General features: G+C 42.6%; 3 protein-coding genes across 3 annotated transcripts in view; 1 reads left to right on the top strand and 2 right to left on the bottom strand.

The window, feature by feature from the left end:
- LOC307253660 (C-type mannose receptor 2-like) overlaps positions 1-5,673 on the bottom strand; it is a 43,701-nt gene extending 38,028 nt beyond the window's left edge. The window contains exons 1-2 of the mRNA XM_080031781.1: positions 5,462-5,673; positions 3,142-3,191 (exon numbers count right to left, since the gene is read on the bottom strand). The gene's annotated coding sequence lies outside the window, so the exon portion shown is untranslated. The remainder of the gene's footprint in view (positions 1-3,141; positions 3,192-5,461) is intronic.
- A 205-nt stretch (positions 5,674-5,878) lies between these two features.
- LOC307253541 (ATP-dependent DNA helicase RecQ-like) lies at positions 5,879-7,756 on the top strand (the record flags this gene model as incomplete). The annotated part of the gene is made up of 4 exons (XM_080031648.1): positions 5,879-6,424; positions 6,575-6,654; positions 6,938-7,074; positions 7,688-7,756. The coding sequence occupies exons 1-4, from the start codon at positions 5,892-5,894 to the stop codon at positions 7,754-7,756; spliced, it is 819 nt and encodes a 272-aa protein (XP_079887774.1). The 5' UTR covers positions 5,879-5,891.
- Positions 7,757-8,494: 738 nt separating this feature from the next.
- Positions 8,495-13,908, bottom strand: LOC307253417 (uncharacterized protein). Its single transcript, XM_080031452.1, has 8 exons — positions 13,512-13,908; positions 11,874-12,510; positions 11,296-11,777; positions 11,071-11,147; positions 10,791-10,968; positions 10,580-10,656; positions 10,078-10,202; positions 8,495-9,961 (listed from the first exon to the last, which is right to left on the bottom strand). The coding sequence occupies exons 1-8, from the start codon at positions 13,887-13,889 to the stop codon at positions 9,006-9,008; spliced, it is 2,910 nt and encodes a 969-aa protein (XP_079887578.1). The 5' UTR covers positions 13,890-13,908; the 3' UTR covers positions 8,495-9,005.
- Between the last annotated feature and the right edge of the window lie 6,852 nt (positions 13,909-20,760).

Here is a 20,760-nt window from a genome sequence, read left to right as displayed (position 1 = left end):
GAGCCAAGTGCAGAGCTCATGTAATGTCAGTATGTGTTAAAAAGTCTCCTAAAGGCCAGGACACACCGGTCCGACTACACGAAAATGGAGTCTGCCGTTTCAGGCAGCTCCAGCCTGCCCGTCGCGGCCAAAAAAGTGCCAAGAACACACCGAGCCGACTACTGACTTTCCGTACGCTCTGCGCTTGCGCGGGACGTAATGTCTCCATAACAGCAGGCGGCGCTAATCTGTATTGTGGCCCAAAAAATTGTCCATAAACATAGATATAAATACGTATTAATATCTCTGGACCATAAAGAGCACCATTTTTAGCAGAGAGTGTCGAGCATGGTGTCGAGCAGTCAAGAAGGGTTGATGCATGTGAGTACTCACTCACTGAATGAAACAAACAAACAAACACATTAAAACAATGGCTAGCAATGCGATACTGTTGTTAGCCGTTTGTGCAACCCGCCTCACTTCCGGGCTTCACTGATTCGCTGGCCCTCCACCAATCAAATTGCTCTGACTGAAAGACTGCCCGACGCCGATTGACGACATCTACGACGGCCGATGTCACCGAACACACCAAACAGATTCGTGTCCCCGCCCCCTCCAGACTCTCCGATGGCGATTATCGGGCCGGTGTGTCCTGGCCTTAAAGGTTATCAGAGGTTATTACAGAGAGTCAAAGGAGGGAGGAAGGAATTAGGGGTGTGCACGTTTACAAAAATGTCTAAAAAGGCTACAATACTGCACTTTCATATGGAGGAGGGGGGGGGGGGACACTCATTGTCGTCGTTCCTCGCACGGGCGCACACCCGCACACGCACACACACACTCGTTCGTCTGCCTGTCATTATCACCTTAATTTCTACTCGGACAGAGTAGATTAACAGCCTATCGCTTTCTAAAGTCCAAGTTTAGAAAGGTTGAACAGGAGAACAGATAAAGTTTGGGCTTTTTACTTTTGAAGGTTTTACTGTACTTAGGCTACTTAGGAGTATTCTTCACGTCGACCGAGTTACATCAATATTCATTTTATCTTTTAATCTCTCTGCTGTGGCTGTGACTGGGCACACACAGACACACACACACAGAGCGGGGCAGACGGATCCTGCTGATTTGCTTTTATCTTTTTCAAATAGTTTGTGTAATTTGGGATTTGAAAAAAATTAATGCCTGTTTCGAGAACACTTTTGAGTAATTTTTAAAACTAAAAATAAATAAATAATAAAAAAAATATATTATTGATTTTTGTTTATTGTTTATTGATTTTTCCTAAACAGTTATGATTTAATAAGCAGTTACATGTGTCCACGTGCACACTCCTCGTAGGTAAACCCCCACATAGGACTCCTGCCCTGAAACCTCCATTGCTAGTCCCTCCCTAGGTACAAAGATAAGCAGCTTTCACAGTTCAAATGTTAGAAAACAAAGGGACTTACCGAAGCGTTGTTGGAGAAGCTTTGGTGAAGTGGATGGAAAATCGAAGTAGGAGAAAAATTCTTAGAAATAGTCTTTCAATAGATCAGGTGATCTACTTTGTTTAAATGACCGAAATCTCAAACGGAGCAAAAGCCTTGAAGAGTATCCTCGTCTCTCTCTTCTGTCTGTCGCTGTTGTTCCAAACATGTCAAAGTGAAAATCACCTGTTACTCCTCCTCTATATAGTGGAGCTGTGGGGATCAACACCCTGCCTTCGCACGAGGCACATTTCCATATTCATATTTTTGTTTAAACAACATACGCATCCCAAAAATCTAAATTTTAGACAATGTCAGTGTCTATCTGACCGTCCTACTTTGCATGTTCGTGTAGGGACACAGGCAGAATTTCCTCTCTCAACAAATTTCTCACAATGTGCCTCAGTGGCCCCTGCCTCATCTGAGTGATGGGTCTCATGTCGTTTTCACATCAGGAGCCTTTACATGTGTGGTTGCCCCTACGAAGTCAAGCGAAAAGGAGTCTTAAAAATGTGCCAATTATCACCCTTAGAAAATCAGGGTTAGCCTGTGGAGAGGGGTACATGCATAACAATGGCATGTGTATTATCATTCTTATTGCAGCACGTTGAGCTCTCAGGGTCACCATAGGCCATTCAGTGATCTAAGTAGTATCTGAGGTTCACTATGTCCATATCATAAACTATGATAACATCTGTGTTTCTCTGTGTGTGTGTGTGTGTGTGTGTGTGTGTGTGTGTGTGTGTGTGTGTCTTAGTCTTACTGAGAGTCTCATGCAGCTCAATCAGCTCCCCCCTCCCATGTCCCTCCTCTTATTTCCATATGCAACACACACACACACACACACACACACACACACACACACACACACACACACACACACACACACACACACACACACACACACACACACACACACACACACACACACACACACACACACACACAAACAGAAACACAGATGTTATCATAGTTCCTTATATGGACACAGTGAACCTGTCTGCAGCTCATTACTGTCCTGTCATATGCAGAGAATTTGCATGTTTGTAAAACAGTCTTCCTAGGAATGAAGGCGAGTTTTTTTTTTTTTCGAGAACTGGTCAATTTTGCTATTTTTGTCTCCTTACGTACTAGTATAAATAAATCAAGTGATCAACTTTGGTTCATTCACCGAAATCTCAAACAGAGAAAAAGCATTGACGGGTATTCTCTCTCTCTCTCTTTAAACAACATGTTTTAGCTCATTTGCAAAGACTAAACCTACATTTAGACTATCAGTCCCTTGTATCTGTCACGTGCACAGTCCTCCTTTGCATGTTGCATGTAGGTACACGGTCAGAATTTCTGATGAATCCTAAGCCCAAATTATACTTCCTTTTAACACGCGTGTGCATGACGTCACCAGGCGTAACCAGCATCAGTTTAAAACGGTGGTTGTGCACGTCCACAAATATTACCATAAAGGATGCAGAGCCTGTTCCCTTTCCAGGGAATTGCACAAAAGGGCCCTATTCACTCTTCCAGCCCTGTTTTTCTGTCTATTTGATCAAGCTCTAAATGTATTTTAGGTTTAGTAATAATTATTTCAAGAATGATTTATAGTGTGAGGGTAACTCCTGGCCCCCTTTAGTGTGTGTGAGTGTGTGTGTGTGTGTGTGTGTGTGTGTGTGTGTGCGTGTGTGTGTGTGTGTCTTACTGAGTCACCTGCAGCTCCATCTTCTGATTGGCTCCTCACTGTGACTCTTTCTAAAAGAATATTTCCATAGGCATCACACACACACACACAGGTACACACACACACAGGTACACACACACACACACACACACACACACACACACACACACACACACACACACACACACACACACACACACACACACACACACACACACACACACACACACACACACACACACACACACACACACACACACACACACACACACACACACACAACCAGTGAGAAACACGCAGTCGCGCAGGTTCACGGGGGGTCAACCCACTATCTTCATTTACATGCAGGAATCTGGTTTAATCTTACACTTTGTATAGACAAATAACCCTTATTTTGGAAACTGTGCTTGCAAAAAGGAATCAAGGTTTTTGGTGATCTCTAAGATGAGGGAACGATGACTTAACAACTGGCGTCGCATGTTAGGACTATAAAAACGGGCATGTTGTAGGCAGGGGTGGACTGGCCATCTGGCATACCGGGCATCGTCCCGGTGGGCCGGCAGGCATTTTGGGCCGGGCCGGGTCCATTTATAAAAAAAAAAAAAAAAAAAAAATTTTTTTTTTTTTTTTTTTTTTTATGGACCCTCGGCTGTGTGACTCGGCCCGGCCCGGCCAAGTCACACAGCCGAGGGCCGAGGGCCCTTCCCTCTCGGGAGTGCCATGGACATATAATTGTGCGTGCAGGCTGTCAACTTCACCTGAAAGTTAAATAAAACTTTGTCCCAGGCCATTACTCATTATGATTGGTTCTAGGCTGGGCCTGGCCCAATCACACACACAGCAGAGGGCCGCCCATTCAGAGGCTGCATTAAATTGTATTATCATGCATTCAACTTCTACTCCGTAATTATGAGCATCTGACGATGGTCAGTTACGTTCAGGGCCGTCGGACTGCGGACAGGCTTGGGGGGCCCAAGGCAGAGGGGGGCTGCACCCAAAAAAAAAAATATATATATATATTTTTTTTTTTTTTTTTTTTACTGGCTCAATATAGGCCCCTGATCTTTGAAGGCCCAGAAAAACGTTATTTAGGGAAAAAAAAGATTTCATGGGCCTTTCATTCGTCAGTACATTTATGTTATTTTTTAAATAACATTGTTCGGGGCTACGAAGATCAGGGGCCTATATTGGGCCATTAAAAAATACAAACAAAGGAAAAAAATTCCCGAAGCTGACTGGATTTTTTAAACATGTACATTTCTTCTTTCTGCTTTTTGGTCATCTGTGTCTATACATTATTCCAGCAAATAATAGCCTATAGCTTACATAGGAAACAGTTGATTTATCCTTAGTTTTCTCTTCAAAGTGCACCAGATTGATGAATTTTACTTTAACATTTGAAAAAAAATCTTCCGGGGGAGCATTCCCCCGGACCCCTCTAGAAGGTCCAGGGTCCACGACACAGTCTCCCAAATTCCTGTGAGAAACACTGTGTGTGTGCATGGTTATTAAGAGTCATTAGACCAGGGGTTGTGTTCAAGTACGCGTAATGATTTGGTCATTCATCAATAGAAACATTGTGTTGTTATCTGGCTCAGAGAGTGACCAGTCACTCATACGTTTTGGACTATAGACAAACATAGCTTTTACATGTTTGTATTGTAAGACTGCCTCTCAGAGGGCCCATCAGGACTTCCTGTATAGGGGCCCAGAATTTGGAGCAACGCCCCTGCCTCCACATATCGCATAAATAATCATGGTGGGCTGCCATGGCCAAAAATGCCAGGGCTGAATTTTTGTCCCAGTCCACCCCTGGTTGTAGGCTATGGTGGCCCACCTTTGTTTAGGCTACATAGGCCTACTAATTTACAGAGCCGAGCCTGTGTATTAAAACCAGATTTTATTTTCAGGGCGCACACAGCATGGACAGGTAGCGGATCATGACGAGATATTCACTGATTTTGACATAAAGCGTTCTCCAGAATCACTGACTCCACCTTTAACTCACAACTTCTAGCCTACAGCTCATATAACTATCACCACAAGGCAAATTAAAACATCTAGCAGCATCAACGCCACTTTAACACACACGGCAACTTCAGACAGCGAAGAAACTCACTCACTCACTCACTCACTCTCTCACACACACACACACACACACACACACTCACCTTTGACATATTTTCAAGTGTTACGATGACAGACGTGACGACATGCGCTATGCTACACCGTTAGAAAGCATTGTTAGCTGCGGTTAGTTAGCACATAATTTCTCACTTTAACTAAAACAGCAGAACTACACTTAAACTATTCTAGCAACTTATTTTTCATAGAGACTCACCGAGGGAATCTCTTCACAGTGCGGGCTCCACGGGACTGGTAGCGGAGGAAAAATATTTTTCTGACGTAGCTAGCTAGCTAAAAACTCATCTAATAAACATTGTTAATATTAGCAGGTTCTTCACACGTTTTCACAGTCTCAAAATCACTAATTTATCATCTAAATATCTAGTTCTGTATTCTAAATCAACATTAGAATCTTTTAAAATTAGCTTCGATAACACAGAGAGGTTTGACTCAGCCACTGTCACTTTTTAAAAGTCCCGAAAAGAGCGATTCTCCGTTAGCCTGGCTCCGCCCGCCCTCCTACTTCCGGCCAAATTTCATTTTCCCTTCAGTAGTCAGTCTGGTGATGGGGTGTATCAGTGGGATCCTGCTCGACTCAGATTTCTGAGTGTCCAATCAGCGAACAGAGGGAGTGGTTGAGAACGATGACGTCGAAGTTGCGCGCGAGTTTCAGTTGTAGTCAGAACAATAACAGGAAGACAATGGAGAAGGAAGCAAGAGAAGCTATTCTGTCTGTTGTTGCAACGCTGCCGAATATCGATGCATTAAAGCCGGAGCAAGAAGAAGCCTTGCTGAATTTCGTTGGTGGCCATGATGTTGTGGCACTTCTCCCCACCGGGTTCGGGAAAAGTTTGATTTTCCAGCTGGCTCCGTTAGTCGTGAAGGAGTTAGCGAAGGAGAACGCTAGCTATGCTGCTAAGCCGATAGTTGTTGTCGTCTCCCCTCTGGTCGCACTTATGGAGGACCAAGTGAAGGAGGCAGAACAGTTGGGAGTTCGTGCTGGGCAGCTCGGTGTCCATGATGACGGTGACATTCTGGCTGGAAACTTTAGTCTGGTGTTCGGAAGCCCCGAGTCCTGGCTGCTAAATAATAAATGGCGACGAATGCTAGCCTCAAGCATTTACCAGGAAAACCTCATTGGCATCGTCGTTGACGAGGTCCACGTTACCTACAAATGGTAAGTTAGCACTTAATACCGTTAAAGAACATAATAGGGCTGTTTTTGCAAACTCGATAGCTTAGGCTAACGTTGTCATTTTGCATTCAACATGCATTCAAAGTCTGTTAGATTCATGAGGAATTGTACTCTTCATTTCGTTTTTCTCAGGGGCGAGGCTTCCAAAGGCGAGTCGGCATTCCGGGACAGTTTTGCCAAGCTCGGGGAGCTAAGATCCATTGCCAAAGAGGGTGAGTTGAATGCACTGCCCTCTGTGTTGCTCATCTTACATGTTGTAGAATATTTCATTTGTATGCTATTATAATGTCAACATTCTGTATAGATATATCTGTTGCAAGGATTAGTTACTGTCCCTGTAATGTAACCGAATTGCGTGATCACTCGGAAAGTGCATTCATGTTCATAGCGCTCTTCATTAAATCCTCCCTGCCATAGTCTATTAAACAAACACTAGACAACTTGTTGGGTACGTTATGAAATGGGTGTTAATTGTGAACTTTTTTACTCTACCAGGTACACCTGTTTTGGCCCTGACTGCCTCCGCTGACATCAAGTCCAGAAGCAGAGTCATCAGACTTCTCCATATGGACAATGCAGTTTCCATCATTGCCAGTCCCAACAAGAAAAACATCCGTCTTGGGTTGGGCAAGGTGCCCACTCATCACATGAACTGCCTAGACTGGATTGTGCAACATGCAAAAGACAAGGGCTCAACAATGCAACCAATATTAATTTATTGCCAAAGCCTGAAATCAGTGGGTAGAGTTTTCTCTTATTTAAAGGCAGAACTGCAAGCACATGCCTGGGTAGGCTGTGATCCGGACTGCAGAAGTGAGAACCTCCTGATTGGCATGTTCCACAGCAAAACCCTCCCCCAAAACAAGGAGAGAGTGTTGGCTTCAATGAGGGGGGAAGGGAATTGCCGGATAGTTGTGGCAACAACAGCTCTGGGGATGGGGTTAAATTTCCCTAATGTTTCACACGTGGTAATGTACGGGGCTCCAAGTGACCTAGAGGTGATTTTACAACAGGCAGGCAGGGCTGGGAGGCATGGTCAGCCATCACATGCCATCCTCTACAACACCGGACAGTACTTCAAGGTGGATGAAGAGGTGAAAAAACTGCTTGCTGTTGGAAAAGACATGTGTTTCAGGAAATCTCTCTATTCACATTTTGAAGCAGAACCCAGTAACGTAGAGCCAGGCCATCTCTGTTGTACATACTGTCAGACTGTTTGCTCTTGTTCATCTGGAACATGTACAGAAGCCACGCCAAAGTATGAACCTACTGAAGCTGAACCAACTGATCAGAGATCTAGGCATGTGGCTGTAAATGAGAAGTCTTTGATTGCAGATTTGCTGAATGACTACAGAGGTAGTTTAACCAATTCATCCATTCCACTGTACACCTCACATGCAGCCTGCACTGGATTCAGCCAGCAACTGGTTGATGCAGTATTGACCCACTGTCAATACATATTTGACCTCACATACATTATCAATAACCTTCCTGTGTTTAAATTGGACCATGCAAAGGAGATTTTAATTATCATCAGTGAGGTTTTTGGGGATATTGATGGTGATTTGCAATATGATTCAGAGAGGCATGCAACTGACCCAGATCTCTATTACAGTGAATACTTTGACGATGATGATGATGTTGAAGATGCACTCCTAAGCCGTGTCAGTAGCTCTGAGTCTGAACAGTGAAGTCAGTGATGCTTGTGATCGGAACACTTAAACCCTCTTTTGTGTACTTGTGCAGGAACATGGTTGGTGTCAGTTGTACCTATTTTGTAAATGCGTTTGGTTGTAATTTGTGCAATTCTACAAAATGTGCTAAATAAAAGTGCAAAACAAATACTTGTAAGACCATTATTAAGTTATAAAGGAAGCGATGAGACGTACTATTAAAAGGTATTCTTTAAAGATTCAAGTGTTGTCATATGCAAAATAGGAAACATGTTCTCAGTCATACAATGGAATTCTTCCTTGTTTTCCACAGAGTGAATGCCAAGAAAGAAATTAAAATATGCAGTATACAAGTAAAATAGAAAAAAAGCAGCAACAATTCAGAATATACATTTTTATTTACCAGGCAAATAGAGCAGCAACTAGGTAAAACAACAACTATATGCTCAAATAAAACTTAATAGTGCAAATCAAAGAAAGTGTGCCGTTGTGCATAACCAAAATGTAAACAGTGGTGGCAGTCCTGAGGTAGAATAATAACAACAGTAACAGCAGACTCCTATCTGTTGTTTAGGAGTCTGAGGGCAGTGGGGAAGAAAGAGTTTTTTAGTCTGGCTGTACAACAATACAGAACATACAATTTACAAGGCAAATAGAAGAGCTAAAAACTAATTAATTTACTAATTCAACCAAAAAGTACTTATAACAATATACAATAACAATATTAACTATGTACACATTTATACAAACATTCCAAGTAATTCGGTAACAGAGCTTCAAATGAAGTACAAAGGTCTGGTAGGACCAGACTAGGAGCATTACAGACCAGGAATGACAGTACTGTGTATAAATAGATGGGCCATCACGAGACAGCACTGTTCCCATGTTGATTAAAGTGCTACAGCCCTCCAGTCTTTCAGCCTGTCACGCATCCACCGCCACACATCTTTGTAATTTAGCTTGGCCAGAATGTTTCTGTCAAAGCTCGGGAATGCAGAGTAGTCTCTTCCCGGTTGGTGGTTGAAGACTTCCGTCTTCCTGAACACCTCAACCAAGATGAAAATGTTGTTTTGGAGATCAGCTGCATGGTGGATGCCACTGGGCCGGGATAGCTGCAGCTCTCCGTCTGTTGTGTCCATCAGGGTTTTCAATATGCCAGCAGACCTGCTGACCCTGCCAGCTGTTCTCTCTGTAAGGTTAGTGCCTTTGTTCTTCAGAAAGGATTTGAGGAAGTTGTTGAGGTGCTCGAGGTGCAGATCCAGAGGAATGTTTTTCCCTTTTCCACCTCCGCTATTCCAGAATCTGTTCCAGATGACGTCATGCGCAACCCGAGGGGACAGTGTTGTGTTGATTTGTACTGTCAAAAGGAAAGTGCTGTAGGCATAATTTGTGTGCCCATAAGCCTTGTAAATCAGGAGTGCCACCTTGTACAGCCTTATCAAGCGCTCCCCATCTCCCTCCTTCACTGCATCCAACATGTCAAAAAGCAGAAATCCAAAGCTAAGCCTGGCCTCTGTGTGCTGCTTTTTGTAGTCAATCAACCCAGATGAAGCCGGCTCAGCAACTGGCAAAGACACCACCTCAAGACTGTGGACTTTACTTTCGTGGGTTACTCTGGCTTTTCCATAAATGAATACTTTGGAGCAACCTGGCTCACGACAAGGGAGCTTCTCCCTCTCTGTGCTTTGGGCTGTTGCTGCTCCAGTAACGCCGGCTGTCAGGTCAGAAATATCTGTTGACAACAAATACTTGTCAACAACCTCTGCCACAGAGTCATGGAGCCAGGTCCTCTTCTGTTCTGCAGAGCCTTGCTGGATGTGGTCTGGCAGTAACCCCTCAGGAGTGGCTGTGACAAAAAATACAAAATAAAATAATGAACTTCATTCATTGTACCTACGCCAAGAAAAACATTGGTTTGATTCCTTGATATAATCCTTTCAACACAATGTAAAAGCTACAAACCTGTGACATCATCCAAATGAAAATGTTCCATTGCTGCTGCAAGGAAAAGTGCTGTCGTGTCAGTCTGTACAAACTGTTTGTAGGCGTTGTATGCAGCATGTGGGCCTTTTTTCGCATTGCTGCACCTGTAAATGACATAGAAGTTATTTAAATGGCTGTATAAAACATCTGCTTGTGAGATTCTATTCATAGTTCATAAATTCATGATGGTGTGTGTTTGTTTGTAGTACCATTGGAAAGCAGCCGAATTCATGGTGGCTGTGCTTTCTATGTAACATGCACACTCGCACACACACACATACACATACACACAGACAGACAGACACAGTTCATAGATCCACGCCAACGTCATGGTTGGCGAAGATCATCTCTAGGGGAAGAGTCCCTAGGAGGAAACATGTAGAGAGAAATGAATTATAGAATAATATACACAACGAGTAATGAATATCAATATGACATTAATCTGAAGACACATGGTTTCAGATGTTTGGTGATTGATTACCTCAAGAGATTCATGTTGGCGAGGAGTGTGCCATGGTCTTTGGCAGATGCTTCACTAAAGAAGATCTGATGATATATCTGTAATGCATATCAAAAAAATCATGTTTGAACCAGTTCTTAGAAAACAGAACACATTATTACTTAAGTGCCTTTTGTAAATAACAATAGTGTATCCGGTTGTTGTGCATGTAGTTAATGATTACAATACTGACCTCAAAGAGATTCCGAATAGCGTGCCAGTCTTCAAATTTGATAACAAGGCCTTCCAGTCGGTCCTCCTCAGTCTCCCCATCAGCAAACGCCAACTGGATGTTCCGGGAATTGGCCTCTGTGAGTCTGTCACCCCCGATCAAAATCTTCTCAAGCCCATCAAGACATCTTGGCACATACCTAGAGAGAGAGGACTTACAGTTAGAATATCAATTTAAACACAATAGGTACATTTCTGTCCCAGGGTACACAAAGCAATTAGTGATCTTGCATGATATTTACTCCTTTTGAAGGTGCTGGAGCACATCCACCAAGTCAGAAGTTTGTGTTTCATCCTTGAATAGAAGTCCAAGTGGAAACTGCAAAAGTGTAATATTACAATTATGTGTCAGTGTGTGAAACTGACACATTTCAAAGCATGCAAATAAGTGCATTATTTCTGCAACTTGCACTGTGCATTTACAAAATGATTTGTTTAATTTGATATTTTAAGGACATGAAACTTACATGAGTGGATGGCTGAGACATTTTCTCAGAGAACTGGTGGGGTATGTGACGAACAACCACACTGGAGAGGGTCTTGAAGGATTCCAAATGAGTTGTCAGGATTCGGCTCCCCAAAACCACAAATTCCCGGCGCATACTGGCTTGTGTGTCTGGTCCAGGAAGTGAATTTGTGAGATCATAGTCAATCATAGAATTTGCCGGTTTCAACTTGTCGAGGTGTAGTGAGTTGATCCTGTTGATGACACACATGTGGTGGATCCAGTGTATTGACTTGTTGGTTTGGCTGATGGACTGATGGTGCGTCTGCATGTAAAAGTCCAGGTTGTCGAAAATGATTGAATATGTCTGAGGTGCAGATGAGGTTGGCAATGCTGAGGCAGACAATGGAGCAACACCCAAATCGGCCATGTCCAAGTCTGACAGTGTTTGGAATGTGAAGGTATCAGCGACGTCCACCTCCTTGCTTGGTTGGACAGTGGTCTCTATGGTAGTGAACACATAAATACAATTAGTCATTATAGTAGGGAAAAAATGCATACTTCTAAAGTGTACCTAAAGGTTATGTTGAACAAACTCACCTGATAAGGACAGATCTTCAAGGCTTCTTTGAATAATCCTCTCTTGTTCATCTGTGCTGGGCTGATTCAGGAATGACTCCAAGTCCTGTTTTAAGGACATGACTGGAAGCATGCAGTAGTTGGCCATTTCTTGCTGTTTGCCAACTGCATTGGAGTGTACTGTAGAGATGCCCAGTTTGGCCAGTCGCTGGAAAACTGCCTTTTTTGCCCCACCATACAATAACACTGAGTTGATGTAGTAGGATAGGGCTGAAAGACGGTTCTCTCTTCCTCTCAAAGCCACTGAGGCTGCAGCACAGATGTGAGGGAGAGAGTCGTTTGTGATTGTTGATATAACGCTGAACAGGAACGGGGACAGTCGCTTCAGGTCGTCGTGTAACTCTTGAAATGAAAATGATTGCAGGTCTTCCGCACTCGACCTCCACAGCATGAACTGGTTCTGTCGTTTACACAGGGCCGCACAGTCAGCCTCCACTACATCCAACACACTGGCTTTTAAATGCTCCATCATCTCTTTGTGTCTTGAAATGAGATTGGCAGCTCTGGTAAACTTCCTTTTTGCCAAATTCTCAACAATACCAGCTATGTCAGATTGGCATATCAGTGTCTGTTCCACGAGGTCATAGTAGATCACAACCTGAAATAAAAACAAAAGGGAAATCTTGCATGAAAATTCAATTACAGGGGAGTAGGTCTATGGTATGTTAAAAGGTGTGTGTGTGTGTGTGTGTGTGTGTGTGTGTGTGTGTGTGTGTGTGTGTGTGTGTGTGTGTGTGTGTGTGTGTGTGTGTGTGCCTCCCAGGGGGGAGTCTAAATTACAATACGTAGGAGACAGGTTCAAATATACATACTTAAGGAAGCTGGGTGGGGGAAGACGACTAATTTACATTACAAGAGGAGGGGGAGAAAGGTTGGGAGGCAGACAGGTTGAGATACAAAAATGGCTTCAGTTCACCATAACAACAATGCAATGCTCTCAATTGGCCAGTCATGTGAGGGGGGGACAGTTTGAAGACACAGCAGGGGGAGTTCTGAGCATAAGACAATAGAAGAGGTGTGGCCCGTCTGAGTGGTTTGTTGGATACGCATTTGAGGAATCTACATTTCAGTTTACAATTAAACAACATGCAATATATCTCACTACACTTATGAGTCTATACAAGATAAAAACAATGTTTCCTATTGCCTTAATAAGCATTCCAACATTTGAGTCCAGAGATATATCATATGCAATATCTGCCACCACACATTGAATAAAATTCATATTGCACATTTGATTTTCCTACATGTGTATTCCCCCACTTTAAATGACTGTCCCAGATTAGGCAAATCATGCTGTCCCACTTTTGGAAAAACCTTTCCGAATGTGGGACAGCTAAAGATTGATTGAAGAAGAAAAAAACTTAAAACATTTTTAAAACAATATTATCTATTTACATGTGTCAGAAATAAGAGATAAATGCTCTAGAATGCTCTGTAACACATTAGGGCAACTCACCCTAGTTAGGTTGCGTTTCAACTAGTGAAGCAGTTACTGTTGATAACAATTACATGGATGTTTATCTGAGGCAATACAACGAATGAGAAAACAGCATGACAAAGACTACAAATAAATAACAACTCGTTTGGTCTCCTTACCTTGGTCACACTGGTTCTCGACGGCATTTCAGTGGATTTCCTGGACTTTTTTACGGCCCTTGGAGTTTTCGACGGTGTAGGTTCTCTGACTCTCTTGTCAGTGGAACTGTCATCTCCCCCATGGCACGTCTCTGTCTCCGCGTCCTTCCACTTCTGCAACATTTCTGAATCGCGCAGTAGCCTGGTAATCATCGCGCAGCATTTTCGGCAAATACGATAAGACCGAAGCGACGTATTGTCAATGACAAGACCCAGCCTCGACAGTTGACTGCAAACATTATCTGTGTCCTTAGTATCGAATATTAATTTAGAATTTTTAATTGTTCCTTGAACTCTAAAACTAGATAAACAAAACCTGCAGTTATCGTTGACAGACATCTCCACGCTTCATCTTGTTTTGTTTGTGTACTCTGCCTGCGCCTGCGCGCAACGTAGTTTCCGGCCGGTCCCGGCGCATGACATACGTCACGACCAAACGCTATTGTGATTGGTTATGGCAGATCCAGAGTGGCACTGGGCAGATCCAATAGTTTTAAACTTCAACAGACACCCGCCTCCAAGTGAGTGAACGTTTGCCAATTACAGCACCTCCAGACCTTCTGTACAAATGAAATGAAGTACGATGGTCTGGTAGCACCAGGCTAATTCTCCGTAGCTCTCGCGGGTAGATGGTAAAAGAAGGCGGGTCTAACTCCTGATTGGCTGGCTAACTAGGTCAACTAATACGTCATCTTACTGTGATTGACAGGTGATTTAACGAATCAAGCAATATTATATAGATAAAGAATATAGAATAGAGATAGAGATATAAATACTTTGAATTGGTTCTGATTTAAAGCCATTTAGCCATTTTCATATGACATCATTGACCAGTTTCTGTTTAGGGCGAGTGTTTACATTCAAATAAGTAACAACAGATGATTTTTTAATTATTCACATTCTGTAGGCCTATTTTTATAAAAGTCCCCGGCGTCAATTGTGACTTGGCACAATCAGTAGCCAAAGAAATGCTGCTGTGATTCAGTGTGTTTTATATAGGGTACTATCTATGGTGTGTGTGTGTGTGTGTGTGTGTGTGTGTGTGTGTGTGTGTGTGTGTGTGTGTGTGTGTGTGTGTGTGTGTGTGTGTGTGTGTGCATCTTTTGGTATAGGTCCAAGTGTTATAACTCGCAAAATTATCCCACAAAATGCCAGCACCCAAACCTCAAATCACAATAAACGGGTAGATGAACAACATTGGCACTTGTCACACTAGAAAAAGTAACAAAATTGTATTGTATCGCTCTATTTGTATTGTATTTATGTCTATGTATATTATGTTATTTTATTATTTTATGTATATTATATTATTTTATTGTTTATGTATAAGCTTGTGTTATTCTTTCTACAAAGATATAAGGTGTACTTTTGATTTATGTATTGCTAAAGAATTTTTCAATATAGTTAATTGAAAAAAAGAAAAGAAAAAAAATTGCAATCCGCGGTAGGACATAGCCATCCAGTGGCATATGTAGGCTACTGCTTCACATAGATTTCCAAAGAAATACAGCCTAATAAGATGAACAGGGACCCATCGCAGGCTATGTAATAAATTGAATAAACTATTGATTTGAATATGGTTTAATTGAACGAAAAATAAATAGATAAATAAATAAAAAATAATAATAAATTGAACAATCGCTAAGCTCCGCCCCTGACACGCAGCTGGCCAATCACAGCGCCATATGACAGGATCCACCCGACAAATGTCCGACATCTTCTTTGCTCCTTTGGAAAACACGCTCGATTTTTTTTTTTTTTTACTTTTCGGGCTTTTTTTTTGTTGATTTATTGTTAGAAATGGCCAAACGTTGTTCCTGGGACACTTGTTATAGGAACACCCATAACCCGGCGAGGCTGGAAGACAAAATATGTGTTGTTTTCCTTTCCAAAACACATCAAAGCCTGAGAAGTTTGGGATGTGGGTAAAGTTATGTGAATGTCTTCATACCCAGATTAACCATGGACCTATAAACCCTCAGAAATCGACATGCAGCGGGGCTTTGTCTGCTCCAAGGTAAATCATTACTTTTTAAACTGTCAAATAACATATTGCTGTAGTTAGCCGTCGATAGCTGGCATTGGTGGTTATTGTTAACCTACATTAGCGTTAGCTCGCGAGCTAAGCTAATGTGGCTACGGTCTGTATACAGTTCCAGGTTGAAATGGTGGTTGGTGAACGTTAGACTTGATGTAGACTTGATGATGAACGTTAGACTTGATTAGACTTCATGTTTATTTTGTCATTATTGATCCTGCTAGCTTGTTAATGTTTAGATAGTACAGTCAAGTTCTAGCAACCAAGTGGTTAGCGTTAGCTTGATGTCAAAATGTTTTGATTATAAGGCAGTGCAGTGGTTCACTTTCACTCTGTGATTGATTGGATTTAGCTTCTAGCTTTGTTTTTTTACTTGATTTCGTGGCCGGGGTAGTTGATATCCCGATATAGCCTATCATGTTACTATTGATAGCGATCGGTCAGTGTAGAAATGCTGTCATTGCTTGCACTACTAAAAAAATATATATATTTTTATTTTTTTTCGTTGGAACTGCGTGCATAGCAACGGTAACTATCTAGTTAGGTGACGCCGGATACGAAACTGTTTGGTGTTCTCGCGAGATTTGAGTGGACTAATTGTCAAGAATAGTGATTCAGTGCGTGTGTGTTGTCGGAAGTCCGAACAAGTCCTAACAAGTCCTAACACATTCGACCAATTCCGACCAATTCCTACCACTTTACCGACCCAGCTCCTAACAGTCCTAACAAAGTCCTAACAAAGTCCTAACAAAATGGAACGTTCAGGGCCGGGGGAAAAAATCGAACGTTCAAGCTGGCAAAAACGGGGCCGTGCGCAAACCGTTTATTGCCTAGCGCTCATTTTCACACTCGGCTTTACATTTGTGTCGTTAGCTTTCGTAATGCCTAAAACAGGTAAACCCGACTCATATTGGGCACTTATTATGTACCAATATGCCCAGGGGAAGTTTAGTTTTGGTACAGGAAAAAAGCCCGGGTCAAAGAAGTGGAAGACGGTGATAAAGCGCATCAGTGAATGTCCGTTGACGCCGATCGCTGTCAATCTCCCAGTCAGACATATCGACATCTTCGGCAGACAAATACCATGCCAATGTGGTTATCACAAGGTAACTGATGTATATATTTTATTTTTTATATATAGTTTGAAATAGGCTAACGAGATTACGCTATTCTCTTGGTTTGAATGTTTCTGAATCATCGTACTTTTACCGTGAAAAGTAACGGTTCAACCGTTGGTAGAACCACACAGTGTATAACTACTAAAGTAACTAGCTCAAAGTGCTTATTTTATTACCATGAACTGAAGAATATATTTATATAGGCTAGAGATGACAGTGAATAAATAAGACAAGTGGATGCTATTTCCAAAATGCTGAGCAAAGACTGTAGCCTCGTCTTTATCTCAATAACGGCGTATGCTAGGCTACTAAATAAAATAATTAAAAATTCCATTGGCTACTTTTGTTGTAACAGGGAGTGTAGTCTCGTCTTTATGTGTTGGCTATTTTGTAACTGGTACTCGGACATACATTTACTGACAAGAGTAGGCCTACTCCGTACGGGGCTACATGTTTTGACCGTGATGTAGTGTTTTGACCGTGATGTAGCCTATAGTCTACACTTATTTTGTGACTGGTCGCTCAACATATTTAATGAAAAAGTAGCATATTCTCCATACAAGGCTACATGTTTTGACAGAGAAATAGCCTAGGCTATATGTTGCCTCACCTATACGTATTTTTTAACCTGATAGCCTACTTAGAAAATAGAACTATTCTCGGTATAGGCTACATAGAGCAAAAGTTGTAAATTAGTAGTGTTTTATAAATCTTATAAAAAAACATAAATCTTTAGGTATTTTATAACAGAGTTATGTACCTGTTCTACTACCAGTAGTGTACTCAGTGAGTTTGTAGGAAAATGAAAATGATTGTTTCACAAAAATAGACCCAGGAATAAGGTTGTCCTTTTCTTTTTCATTGCATAGACAGGTGAGCAGACTTCGCAATCCACCACCACTACATTGAGCTCCAGCTCTGTAGTCAGCTCTACCCCCGCCTCAGCTACATTGAGCTCCAGCTCTGTAGTCAGCTCTACCCCCGCCTCAGCTACATCAGCCTCCGCTACATTGAGCTCTAGCTCTGTAGTCGGACCAAAAATAAATTGCTCAATTTGTGGCATGTGTGTGGATGTGGAGCAGTTTAACACACATCTAGCTGACTTCCATGCTGAGCAAACATGTGACCAGTGTGGGAAAAGGGTCAGGGGTGTGTTTGAGCTGCTGCAGCATATTGAGGAAAGCCATCAACTCACACAAGCTCCTCCTCCATCACCACCACCTCAACAGCAACCCTCACCTCCTCCTCCAACATACGCCAACATCATTCCGCTAAGGCCACCTGCAGTGGATTGGACTGGCTTTCTGCCCAAGCAGTTTTTGAGAGTTTTGAAGCCTGCAGACAGAGAGTGGATTGCTCAATGTCTCTACGAGCCCACAGGACAGTTGAGACAAAACCTGTCTTCTAACTGGTTCCATCCACCTTCCCAAAACAGGCTTTCATCAGCACCACCTGATCCCAATACTTATTTCAGGCAGCGCATGTTTGTGTGGGCACCAATGAGGATGTGGGGGATCCCAATGAAGTGCAGTGTGTGCAAATCTAAAATGCACCACTCGGGCATCTACACCAAGGTGAGGGAAGTCATCGATCTAGACTCCAGGTACTACTTGGTCGGCGGGGATTATCCACGTTGCAGTCAATGCAAGATCCCCGTCTGTCCTTGGAGTTCTGACATCCTGAGTCAGTTGGATCCAGCTCATCGAAACAGGTTCCCCGCTGTGCTCACCACACAGCTGGCTCTGGACAGGAAGTGTGTGACGATGCTCAGGCCGCGAACAGCTGGAAATAGCTCTAGCTATATGCAGCAAGCCCTGGAGGAGGTGCATAGTGAGGAGTGGGCAAGGCGCTCCATTGAATACCTCTCCGACTGTGCACTCCACAAAAGAAGCTTTGCTTTTCCAGCTGAAGTGTGTTATGAGCAACCACCGCCCTTTGTCCCACTTCCTCTTGCCCAGTGGTTTGAGACCGTGCATGCCAATGACATCCTTTGTCATCTGGAAGAGATGAAAGGTGTCATCACTTCCACCTATGGCAGGATCTTAAAGCTCGACTCAACAAAAAAGGTAAAAGGAAATATTTTCTTGACTTTAAAAAATACTGTATTGTCATTTTTATACTAGTTTATATTTTTATACAGATTTTTCTTTCTTTTTCTCATAGATCACAAAGAAACTGGCTGGTGGCATTGCAGACACGGCAACGTGGATGACTAATGTGAGCAACGAGTGTGGTCAGGTGCTGAACTGTGTGCTGACCACTGGTGAGGGAGCTGCGCTTGATGACCTGTGTCAAGGGATCGTAAAGCGCTACCAAGACGCAGGGGAGCCAGAGCCATTGGTCATGTACGTGGACAGAGATTGCTGCAGCGGGTCAGGTGTGTGACCTTTTAAAATACAATACATTTCAAAGTGCAGTAATTTATTGAAATTTTGAGAAACATTTCTGGTACAGTATTTAAAATATACACTACAACTAAGAGCTTACTATTGCACTTATACATACACGGTATGTAAAAGAAAGACACATTAATGATGAACAGATGTATAATCAGTCATTTAAGGAATAGTTAACTTTATCTGGAATTTCTTTTTGAGCTTTTACAGCAGGATATGTTTTTTTGTAATGCATTGCAATGTATCTCTAACATAATTACTGTGCTTTAAGAAATATCCCAACAAAAAAATTCTAGCTGTTGAAAGGAGTTCTTGTACTTTATTCTATGTAATTATTTATATGTGTGTCTTATTTGATTGTACTCATGTCATATCTTGTATAACTTGTAAGTGGTTTCAATCACGGTGAACTGAATTATAAAAATAGTTTCTCTTTTGTGCAGGTCCAACCCCAGTTCAGGTGTGGTTTAGGCCGTGGAAGATCAACGTGAAGCTGGATATATTCCACTTCATGCGGCGCTTCTCCTCTGGCCTAACCACAGAGCACCATCCTCTCTTCGGCACTTTCTGCTCAAAGTTGTCCTCTTGCATTTTTGAGTGGGATCAAGAGGACATCTGCAAGCTCAAAGATGCGAAGAGGTCAGAGCTGAAGAAGAAGTATGCTGGTCTTGCTCCTTCTGACGCTCAGGTTTTGGCTGAAATCACCTCAAAAGAGTTGGCGCGGCATTGCAGGAGGAGAACTCGTGGGGTTGAGGAGACACGGGCCCTGATCTCTACTTTGCTTCACTCCATGTGGGACCTGACTGACACCACAGGTCTCAGGCTGGTCAACCCAGAGAGCATGGAACGAGTGTGGGCAAACCAACAGAAGCATTTGCCATGCATCCAGGATCCACCAGGTGTTGAGCTGTACACCAGACTCGGTGCAGGGCTGCAGAAGGGAGACAAGGTCCTGGACGTCCTAAAATGTGGCAGAGGGTCGTCGTCTCTGGAGAGCTTCCATCGTCACCAGTGCACCTTTATCCCAGGTTAATAATGATTAAATATCTCTGGCCTCATTCATGTTCTTTACATGTTTTGTATAACTACATAGCCATATTTTTTTCTCTTCTCAACCAATATTTCTATAATTTTTAACATTATTTTGCTTTTTCAAGGATGGAGATGTAACGCCACGCACACACAGATGTACATGCTGGAGGGTGGATCCAGGTGGAACATCAACAGAGCGCATGAGGCCGTGGATATGAGTGTGGCATCACAGACCAGGATATATGATGTCCGCCTCATGTCCAACCTCAATGAGTTCAGCAGAAGAGTACTCGGCTGTGATCTTCTCCCAGAATTTGTTCCCCCTGGAAAACCAACTGGTAAGAAGCTCCATAAGACACACTTCTCCCTGCACATTTAATCGACACATTCAAAATGTTAAATTTTCAGTGTCTCATCCATTACAAAGCAAAAATATCTATTCTTATAAATTGAACATGCGTTTTCCCCACAATGATTTTGTCTGACAGGTGAGAGAATTGCTGTCGAGTACCTGTTGCATCAGACTGACAGAGGTGACCTGCTGGCTACACAACAGCATGCAGAGCTTGGCGTCATTTTGCCAGACCTGCAGGTTGAGGTTCAGGAGGAGGAATGGTCTGATGTAA

Source organism: Ammodytes marinus (assembly GCF_949987685.1).
Source record: "Ammodytes marinus genome assembly, chromosome: 7".
Lineage (NCBI taxonomy): Eukaryota > Metazoa > Chordata > Actinopteri > Uranoscopiformes > Ammodytidae > Ammodytes > Ammodytes marinus.
This window is presented reverse-complemented; position numbering and strand designations above follow the sequence as displayed.

Coding starts and splice junctions, on each gene's coding strand:
- LOC307253417 (XM_080031452.1), bottom strand. CDS start 13,889: ATGTCTGTCAACGATAACTGCAGGTTTTGTTTATCTAGTTTTAGAGTT. Junction 11,778..11,873: donor TGAAGATCTGTCCTTATCAG/GTGAGTTTGTTC, acceptor TCACTACCATAG/AGACCACTGTCCAACCAAGC. Junction 10,203..10,579: donor GCCAACATGAATCTCTTGAG/GTAATCAATCAC, acceptor TGTCATTTACAG/GTGCAGCAATGCGAAAAAAG.